The sequence below is a fragment of the Microtus ochrogaster genome, chromosome 1, assembly GCF_000317375.1.
Source record: "Microtus ochrogaster isolate Prairie Vole_2 chromosome 1, MicOch1.0, whole genome shotgun sequence".
Lineage (NCBI taxonomy): Eukaryota > Metazoa > Chordata > Mammalia > Rodentia > Cricetidae > Microtus > Microtus ochrogaster.
The window spans coordinates 75,749,191-75,759,827 of record NC_022009.1 but is presented as its reverse complement, the minus strand read 5'-3'; the positions used below and the strand labels follow the sequence as shown (position 1 = coordinate 75,759,827).

General features: G+C 40.9%; 1 protein-coding gene across 4 annotated transcripts in view; it reads right to left on the bottom strand.

The window, feature by feature from the left end:
• Window positions 1-10,637, bottom strand: part of Znf277 (zinc finger protein 277) — a 92,960-nt gene that overhangs the window by 29,473 nt on the left and 52,850 nt on the right. For 2 of the 4 annotated variants that reach the window (XM_026782696.1, XM_026782703.1), the window contains exons 3-4: window positions 6,526-6,614; window positions 5,955-6,037 (exon numbers count right to left, since the gene is read on the bottom strand). In XM_026782696.1, coding sequence (XP_026638497.1) covers window positions 5,955-6,037; window positions 6,526-6,614 — 172 coding nt within the window. Of the gene's footprint in view, window positions 1-5,954; window positions 6,038-6,513; window positions 6,615-10,637 lie in introns of all 4 variants that reach the window. The other 2 variants (XM_026782691.1, XM_026782699.1) reach the window with 2 other exon arrangements.

Below are 10,637 nucleotides of genomic sequence, written 5' to 3'. Positions count from 1 at the left end.
TCTCCTGTGCCCATGTGTTGTAGAGTACTTCCCACTTTCTCTTCTATCAGGTTCAGTGTGTTCGGACTGATATTGAGGTCTTTAATCCATTTGGACTTGAGTTTTGTGCATGGTGATAGAGAAAGTTAATTTTTGGCTGAAGGCCTCCTTTTCTACATCATCTCAGTGAGTGATTTGAACCATTCTACATCTTAGTCTTCTTGCAGCTCTTCCAATGCATGTCGGCCTGCAATGCTACTCTAGAGACCAGCCTTGGCTACTGTCTTCTCCAAAGACACTCCCTTCCCCATCAGAAAAGCCACCTGATTAGGGACAGCAGCACAGCAAGTGGAGCAAACAGACACTGGGCATCAGAACGAGTGTGTGGGGAGCAGAGACACACGGAGGACGGCTGCAGTGGACTGGGCGAGGCGTGGTGAGAGGCTGAGAAGCAGGACCAGAGCCTCTGAGGTTCCCAGGAGTCTGCATTCTATTCTAAACAAATGTGAAAATACTGGGGAATTTTAACTGGTAGGGTTTTAGGGTCTGAGCAAGTGAACTCTATATAGGCCATTGAAACTGATTTCCAATTGGCTCAAACAGAGGTAGGCTAACGCCGCCACCTCCCTCTGTTCTCTGTCATTTCTTATTTCTTCTGGCAGGAAGATGCTGTTTTCATTTTAACCACACACAGTAATCTAATAAAACTCACTTTTTCTTCTAATTAAAAAGTTAGTGTGTCTGTGTGTGTGAATGAGCGCACACGTGTAACCAAACACACACACGCATCATGGTGCTATATAGAGGTTAGAGGCCAACTCTGCGGCGTTGTTTCTCTCCTTCTACCTTCCATGGGTTTGAGGGATTGAACTCAGGTCATCAGGCCCTGAGCATCTTATTAGCCGAAACTGAGCTTCCCCAATCACAATCCTCATGTGAACACCCAGCATGCAGGAATCAGAAAAGCATAAAAAATTCACTAATTTAAGCTTAAAGGTCAATGGACCATGAGTCAGTCTGTGGAGAGATACGGGCACAAAGCTGCTCTCTGAGTCGATCTTACATGGTTTATCCAGGCATTCTAGAAGTCTTCTGGCTTGGCAGAAAGCTGCAATCCATTCCCACAAAAGAATTCCTTTCAAGTGTCAAAGGTGCTAAAGGGTACTAGGAAAGGAAGATCTGTGATAACTTGATGACCTGAGTAGTATTTCTCATTTGATATACTAAAGCACAGCAGAGACGAGAATGACTATCATCGATTATCAATGGCATCACGTGCTTTTGTAAAAATAATAAAACTTGGTCATTGTTTTGTGACAGAAGTAGAAAGTCACCTTCGCTACAAAATCAAAGCATCTTAACGGACAAACAAGACCATCCGTGACAGTGAGCAAAAACAGTCAAACAAACGAAGAAAAAAACACAGAGGAAGTCCCTCCTTTTCTCCCACGCCCTGTCAAATTTGGCAGGGCTGGGGATTAAGCCCAAGCTTTCACACATGCTTGGCAAGCACACTGTACCACTGAGACATGCCCACACTCCTCGAAGGAAAACTTACTGGATGGTTTCTTACTCCCCCAACCCACGAGATTTAATCTGACTAATATTTCACCTTCATAAAAGACATCAGTATCTCCCACCCTTTCTGAAGCTGCAGAGAGTGTCAATAACCATCTGCTTGCTGCAAGGGATGGTGAGTCTCATCGGGCAGCTTTTGGAAAGTGAGGAAGGGACAACAGACAGAATATCTTAAAGATGGACTAGATCCAGGGGTGGTGCATACCTATAATAACAACACGGGATAGGTGAACAAAGGCAACCGTGAACTCAATAAAGTCTATGGCAAGACCTCTCACCCCTGCTGGCCAAGAAAAGAACTAAAACATAAAAAATGTATTAATCATTCACAAGATGCATACTATCATCATAAAAAGGTAGGCAGATGTGTAGGATAATATGAAAATAGAAGAATTAAAGATATGAGAAAGTTAAAAAGCCAGTATTCTGTCTTCAACACACATAAAAAATCTAGCTCAGGGGCTGGAGAGTTGGCTCAGTGGCTAAGAGCATTGCCTACTCTTCCAAAGGTCCTGAGTTCAATTCCTGACAACCACATGGTGGCTCACAACCATCTGTAATGAGGTCTGGTGCCTTCTTCTGGCCTGCAGACATACACACAGACAGAATATTGTATGCATAATAAATAAATAAATATTAAAAAAGTCTAGCTTAGGTAAAAATAGAGGAAATTAAAAACTGAATAGGTAGCGCTGAGTGACTGTAAAATGTCCATTTGTCTGACCACATTCAGAAGAGAGTTATCAGCATGATGTGTCTCAGGATAGTGTTACCTGCCCAAGATGGGATTGGCTAGGTCATCCACAGCCCCACCTTTCTCTAGTGTATAGAGAAACTCTGAAAACATAGTCTTCAAATTTTAAAAGAAAACAGAAGCAGCACAGGTCCAAGGGAATAAAATTCCTATCTACTGCTGATCTAAGAAAATAATAAATCAGAATTTCTTTTAAAAATTTCCAATGAAAACCCATTTCTATTTCCTTACATATGTATTTATGCTCTTTTCTAACAAATGCCAATTTAAAAACAAGACAGTTGCTTAGGAAGAGAGAACAGACTTGATAGAGGATGCTTGGGGTTAGAAAACAGCCGAGTTGCGCCCCTTCCGATTGGCTCACTAAAAGCCACAACTGCACACATCCCGTATTCCCTGACACCTCTGACCTTGTCAGTACATCGGAATAGCAACAATAACATAGCCTTGCCAAGTCCATACAGTGAATGTACATGTGAAGATGACTTGTAAATTCTAGGCATCAGAGGAAAAAGCTCAGAATGGTGAACTTAGGAGGCAGATAAATACTGTTCGGGTTCTGAACTCATAATTAATTCAAAGGCTAAAATCATTCAATGGCCACTCGTGCTAACTCAGTCTATGCTGGACTGTTACTAACCATGTTCTATTCACCAGGAAATGCCATCCTATGCTGATTTTGGGAAGATTTATTCCAGATGCAGTACTAGAACTTACAATGTTCTACAAAGACAGGCATCAGGTGAGAAAGCTATAGAAGCATATTTATGTTTTAATTTAGGGAGATTGATAGACAATAATATTATCTTTTACTAAAAATCTGTAAAAACTACAAAGAAAAGTGGCCTGAGAAGGAAAACTCTTCTCACTGGGAGACACGAAATTTCATTTTGTTGCTTTCTTGTGGAGTGAGGTGAGACATATGAAAGGGGTTTAAAAATAAGACAACTTTCTCTCCAGAGGACTAACTGCTAGGCAGGCTAAACTTTTCATAAATTATTTAGAGTCGTCACAGCTGCCATTTATAATAGTTATTAGAAAACCCTTCTCTGGCCTGGAGAGATGGCTCAGTCATTAAAGACGAGGCATACAACCAAAGGTCTAAGAAGCATCCTTCCTACCCACATGGGCACCCCCTCCTTCCATCTGAGTGACGCTATGTCTTCCTCCTGAGTTCCAGGACAGCCAGAGACACACAGAGAAACCCTCTGAAAAAACCAAAACCAACCAACCAACTAAAAACAAGAAGGAGGGCAGGTACACAGTAAGCTCTGGTTCAGGGAAAAGAAGCTCCGTTTTCAGGCATATTAAACTTAAAATGCTAATGATAAATCATCATAGAAATACTTGATAAAGGAAAATTTAGAGCTGGGTCCAGAAGCGAGCAGGACGGATCGGATGGATGGCTACTCACTCTGCCTACTCCCCATCAGCACCAGTCAGGTCTTCAGTGTGGGAGAGCCATCACGGAGGTGCATGCACTGACATCAGCCCAGCTGGATAAGAGCCAGAATAATGAAAAAGATCTAGGGAAAAGCCTTTTTACTGGAAGCTAGGGGAGGGGTGTAGGCTACTCAGATCCTCCAGAACCTTCCCCAACTCTGTAGTTCCTTCAGAATTTTTTTTCTCCCATAAATGTGTACTATTGATTAAAACATCTTTTTATACATGAGAGGTATCTTGTAATCATTGGCAACTCTCTAAGAAGGACCAGCCATACTAACTTGGAACTTCCACATGATGGAGCAGCAAATGAGGAGATTGCAAATATGATCTGTCTTCCTGCTTCTAAGTCAGTCTCTCTCACTTTGTATTGATGGACACTGTAAACCTCTGCATTTCCAATCTCCAATTCAAGGCTGCATCTTCTCCTTATGTAGTACTAGCACAGCGGGAACATCCGAGACAGTGAGCACCAAAGCCCAGAATAACAGTACAAGGCATGCGGGATGCCAAGCAAATGACTACAAAAGCAACAACTTCATTTTTCATCTCTCCTGGGAATCCAAGCTACTTTATCTTTCCTCACCGCCAGAATGACCTCCCAGTGTGGACAGACCTACTGAAAGGCTGGTGCTCAGGAATCGTTAGCATCTTTCTGAATCTCCGAGTAGGTTTGCTCTTTCCTAGAATCTGACAGCCTTAAATGCACTCTCTACCTTCACTGTCTCCTTCCTGCCACACTGACGGGTGAGGCGTCCACATTATTATCGTGCAGCCCAGCTCCAGTTCAGCACTGTCTCCCTGCAGCAGCCTGTCTCGGCTCCCCCAGTTCAGACGGCTCAGTCTTCCGCTTTCTCAGACATACTGGAATCTTCGGGCCCAAATACATCTCTCCTGATGTCTTTACAACTTGCCATCTTTCTACATCCTAATACTTAAGACACTGTATTGTTATTTTGTTACTGGCTAATACTTCCCGAATGCTTCCACATGCCAAGTATTATTCTAAGAGTATTACATGCATTGCTTCGCCTAATCCTCAAAATTCTAAAAGCCACTCTGCATCATGTGTTACTAAGACATATATGTGGATTCTTATATGTACACTCTTACGATATGAACTATACCTTGGATTCTTTGCCTAGCCACTGTATAAAGTGGGGACTCTATACATGACAGTAGTTTAATTTTCATTTGTATTTTGTCCTTTGAGGTGTTTCTTGAGAACACAGCAAAGATAATTAAATTCACAGTCTCCTTATAATGTACTTAATAAGATCTAAAGATAAAGGAAAACTTATAAGAAACTGCTAAAGGAAAATTAGCCAATTGCAAATAACAGTCAAGATCAAATCATAAATAGGAAAGTGTTTTAAAATAAAATTAACATTAAAAATGCACAGCTAACTGTTGCGGGAGCTCCTTCCGCTCCTCCAGCCAATAGCCGCTGAGATACCAGCCCATTGGGGCATGGTCTCTCTCTTTAAAAAAGCGGCCACTTCCCTTTTCTCTCTCTCTTACTTCCTGCTCCACTCCTGGTGACTAGACTCCCTTCCTGATTGTGCAGAGGGCTGTTGTCTGGGACAGTGATCTGTAAGTTTTTTCCCCTTTAAATAAATAACCATTCTATTAATCCTAATTCCAAACTGGTGTGGGATTGGTTGTGATTTACGCCTTCGCTTTCAGCTAACTTACAAGGATAAAACTTTTATGCTTTTTATATGCTGTTATCATTTTTTAAAGAATAAAGATGCTGAGGTTTTCAGATTTGCTTGCTTGTGGATAAAACAAAATAAGAAAGGCTACTATGGTGATTGAGCCAGGCACGTAATTCATAACAGAGAATGAAGGACATGCTAGCACAGAGCACATTCCAGTGAAAAGAAGACAAGGAAAAAAAGGCTAGCCAATTCAACTTGGATTAGCTGAGTGCGTTTCTCCCGCGGTATGTGCTAAGCATCTAGAATTAGTGACGGTATGTAGATGTCTTTTCAGGTTGGGGATAACTCAGGAAATAGAGGCAAGGCTCTCTCTGCATTTCTAGTGAATACTTCAGTCAAGAGAATACAATTTTCTGTTTCACGACACGTACGTGGAGTCTCTTATTTTGTGCATGCTTACGTAAAGGTGGGAAAAGGGACGAACAAGACAGACTTTTGTCTGTACTTCTAACCCAGCAGTCACACTTTTGAGCTCTTACCAGTTTCTGCTTCTGAAGCTCCTCTCTGAGGACCCTGTCTTCCGGTAACACATCACACAACAAGAAGTAGTTGTCCTGTTCTTCTGTGGAGAAGTAGAACAACAGATGAGAAAATGAAAATTCCAGGAATATTTACTTCTTTAAAATCGCGTGGCTGTGAAGGGGTGGAGAGGGGGCTCAGTCAGTGAAATGCTAGCTGTGTAAGCGAGGACCTTGACTTGGAGCCTCCCGGGCGTGCTGGGTTCCTTGGTTTTGCTGGCCAGCTAGTTATGCAACTGACGGGCTACAGGCTCAGTGAAAGACTTGGACTCAAAAGATAAAGAGTGGTAGAGGCCAACATCATCTTGTAGCTTACGCTCTGTGTGTGTGTGTGTGTGTGTGTGTGTGTGTGTGTGTGTGTGTGTATGCCCATTAATATCTGGTATAAAATTCTGATGTAGATTTAGTCAAGCAAAATTAAAAACATCAGTTTAATTTCAGCTACCATGCAAGTGAGAGCAAGTGTAATTTAAGGGAGTGAGATTATTTGTATGAGTTTTGATTTCCGTGGATACTCAACTCATGCTCTTACCAAATGGAGCTGTGGAATTGATTCTTATCACGCTGCAAAAATCTGTGATGGGCTGTTCAGTGAACCTTTTTTTCCAATATAAAATGTACCTAAGAAATGATATTCAGAAGGATGATGAGACTCAATATACAACTCTTAAATGATAGGATCATACAAGAATGTCTAATTACACCACATTACAAAGCAGATGTTAACTGAACTGCTAGAGAAGACATGAAGAGAAAGGCAGTGGGGCATTGCAGATATGAGATATATATTTAATAAAACCACACTACTCTACAAAGGCATGAAGTGAGTAAACCTTACAACTCTGACATTCAATAAACAGGTATGTAAGAAAGTCAAAATGAGTTTCTTTTGGTTGTTTGTTTGAGACAGGCTCTCTATAGCACAGAAGAGCCTTGAACATGCTATGTTATTGAGGCTAGCCTTGAATTCCTCATCGTTGGGCCTTCACCTTCTAAATTCTGGGGTTACAGGCAAATGCTACCACACATAGTTAAAGTGAATTATTTTATTGTGACAATGAAGTTTTCTAAAATAACTTTATAGTTGACATATAATGAAAATGTAAGAATTAGGGGGTCAGAGCAGTTTAGAGCACTGTATGCTCCTCCAGAGGATCCTGGTTTGAGTCCCAGGACCCACATCGTGGCTCACAAGTATCTGTAACTCTAGTCATGGGATATGATGCTCTTTCCTGGCCTCTGTAGGCACCAGGCATTCTTGTGGTACACAGACACACATGTAGGGAAACCATCCATACATAACACATAATAATAAATAAATCTAAAGACAGTGTGAGAATCAGATAGGCTTACAACACCCAAGAAGATGAAGAGAAGATTGAGCGGTCATCTTCAGTAAACTGAGATATCAGCATACAGTCAACATCTGGACAATTAGGCAGGCGTCTAAATGCCTACACTGTGCCGAAAATAAATGAAATGTAGCCTTTGGAAAAACAGCTGAGCTAACATTTCATATTTAATGAGCAGAGTTAGAAGAAGTAGCATATGGGCTAAACTAAAAGCAAATCAGAACCCAGTCTTTTACATGTGCGGGAAGAAAGTAAACGACACGATTCAGCCAAGCTGCTCGTCCTTCAATGCATCTATTATAACAGGATGAATTATAGTGTCACCTCACAGACCGGAGGGCACCAACAGGAGAATGTGGTCTTCCTCAGGACGAGCAAGAGATGGGAAGACTGACAGTACTGTTGACAGTTTATTGGAATACACAAATTACAGATAAGAAAAACAAGTTACACCAAAGACACAAAGCTTTGTTTAAAAAAAATAAAAGGATGAAATTTACTGAAATACTGGAAGAACATAGAAAGGGTAGGATCTGGACATTTAAATGGCTTGATACAGCATCTAGCAATGGTCTACCAAAGTCAACACTGCGAGAATGTGGGTGAGTCCGTGGGGACATCTGTGGGGTTCTCTAGCCAGCAGCACCCCACATCTGTGTCCTTCTACTCTTCTTTCAGCATATTTGTCACCTCATGGTGTTCTGGAGGCAGGGGAGTGCCAGATTAGAAAAGAGTCTATTGAGAGAGATCCAAGGAAAAGAGAACCATGATATGAGCTGGCAAGTAAATAAAAATGGCCAACAGAAGACGAGGATGCACAGGAAAGAAGCCATGAGCAGTAAGACAGAAGCACATATTTAGTTCTTGTTCCTCGTGTCTAGCAACTCTGGGAATCTAATGTGAAGGAGGAGAAGCATTCCTTACAGAATAATTCTAACTTTATCCACAGATCAGAAAATGACAATGTTAAGCTCTAGCTCAGCTTGAATTACAAAGACTGCACATGTGGCTAACCCACTGGCTTCCATATGCCTTAGATGTGGAAGGGATAGTATATCCCTCAAAGTAGCTAAGAGAAATGCATCTGCAAAAGAGAGAAAGCATCATTTCCTTGGCCAACTCCAGCACTTTCCATTCCTTGGTATTATTCTACACAGCTATTCCTGTTCACTCTATTAGTTAACTATCCTGTCCTGGAAAAGAGGGAGTGGGAGAAGAGAAAAAGGAAAGGAAAGAAGCTCAGGGCTGGGCAGGTGCCTCAGTCAGTAAAACATTTGTCACACAGACCTGAGCTTCGATACCTTATACCCACATAAAAGCTGTGCACCCGAATCTGTAAACCTCAGTGCTAGAGGTGGTGGTGGCTGCATAGACACAGACAGATACCTGGAACTTACTGATCAGACAGTCTAGCTGAACCTATGAGCTCCATGTTCACAGAGAAACCCTATCTTAAATACGAGGTGGAGACCGATGAGCAAAGACACCTTATGTTGACCTTTGACCTCCACACAGCATAGATGCACACACACACAAAGACAGACAGACAGACAGACAGACAGACAGACAGACAGACACACACACACACACATACACACACAGACAAGAGGCTGGGGAATGTTCTGCTTAGCCCATCTTCCCCTGCAAAGTTGTGACATGGATAAAGGAATATAGTGGAACCTGTGTTAGAGATGTCAAGAATAGGACAAGAATTGTTATTCAAACTGAAATATACAGATATTTATGCTCATGAATATGCAAATCTAGATATGGCAGGACCAGGTGCCTGAGGCAGCTGACCTTTCAAGAGAGAGAACCGCAAACTACCATACAACTTACACGCATGGGTGCACGCTCCACATCACACAGTGACTGCACAGCTCCATGCATTCAGTCCATGCTTACATCTGAGTTTAGAATGTCATAAACACATAGTAGTGTCTTTGCAATTTTTAACCAAAACTCAGGGGTATCTATTTATACATTTTCTTGTGGTAATTACAGGCACAAAGAGGAATTGTATTCAATCGACAGCTTAGTGACAGCAAGTCTTCAAGACACACTTCTTTGGGCATACAACTTTCAAAGGTATATGACTATATAGTACGTCTTGTCTTCATTTTCCCTACTTCTCTAGTTTAGCCAAGGTTACAGTTATAGCTACTCAATATATAAAAGTTTTTATGAAATACGTGGTATGAATTCTTTATTGAGAGGACAGTCATGATCACATTTCGACACTTTATTAAAAAGTCATAAAAATAATTGGTAAGTAATCAACAAATACTTTTGTTGAAAAGAATTTCAAATCACGTCCCATGAAACATACAAGAACATCTTTGTGGCTGCATCTTGCCTGCTCTGGCCTGCACTTTAGTTTGTACACCTACTAAAAAAAGTATGACGGGTTATAATACTTGGTTATTATCCAAGGAGCACTGAATGAATGGAACATAGGAAATGACAGAGTTAACATTTATCCTTTGGCACAATTTTATCTACCAAAGAAAGCCAGAAAATAGCTTACTCTAAATAAATGTTAAATGGCCTCAAAGGGGAGATTTTTCAGTTTTGTTTTGTTTTATTTCCTCTGCCCTAGAAAGTTTTATACTTACTATGTTTCAATAAAGAGTGTCAAGTATGTTTAATATGAAAATTTATGGCTTACTTATTAGAACACACAAGGTAAGGCTGGAATGGTGATGTAACTCTGTAATCCTAGCATTTAAAAGCCCATGGAAGAGGAATGTGAGCTCGAGGCCAGCCTGGGCTACGCAGAGAGCCTCTTGAAAAAAAAAAATCAAACCCATCCCATGTATTTTATTTAAAACCTTTCTGACTCATGCTTCGAAGGATCAGATTTTCTCTGAGCAGAGAGGATCCGTCCGTGTCAACCACGCTCTTGACTCTCGTTGCTCCCCAGTCCTCTAAGGTTTCTTGTCTGAGGCTGGAGTAAGTTACACTGTTGACAAGACTCTAACCGAACTGATCACATATGGTCAATGACTGCTTTGGAGATGAAATTTTGGTTCCATTAAATTAATTTTTGTTTATATGGTAAACAGATGACTTTATAGCAAAGAAAGCTAAGTAAAATAAGACATATTCATTTAATAGTCCTGTCATAGTTACTTGGAGGAAAAAAAGAGTTGGAAAATGTCTAGCTTAAGAAGTGTCTTAAAGGAACAGATCTGAATACATCCTGAAAAAGTATTATATTTAGCAAAACTCCTATAATATTCTAATAACAACTATTCTGACCATTTCTCTCTAATATAAAAGTAAAGAATAA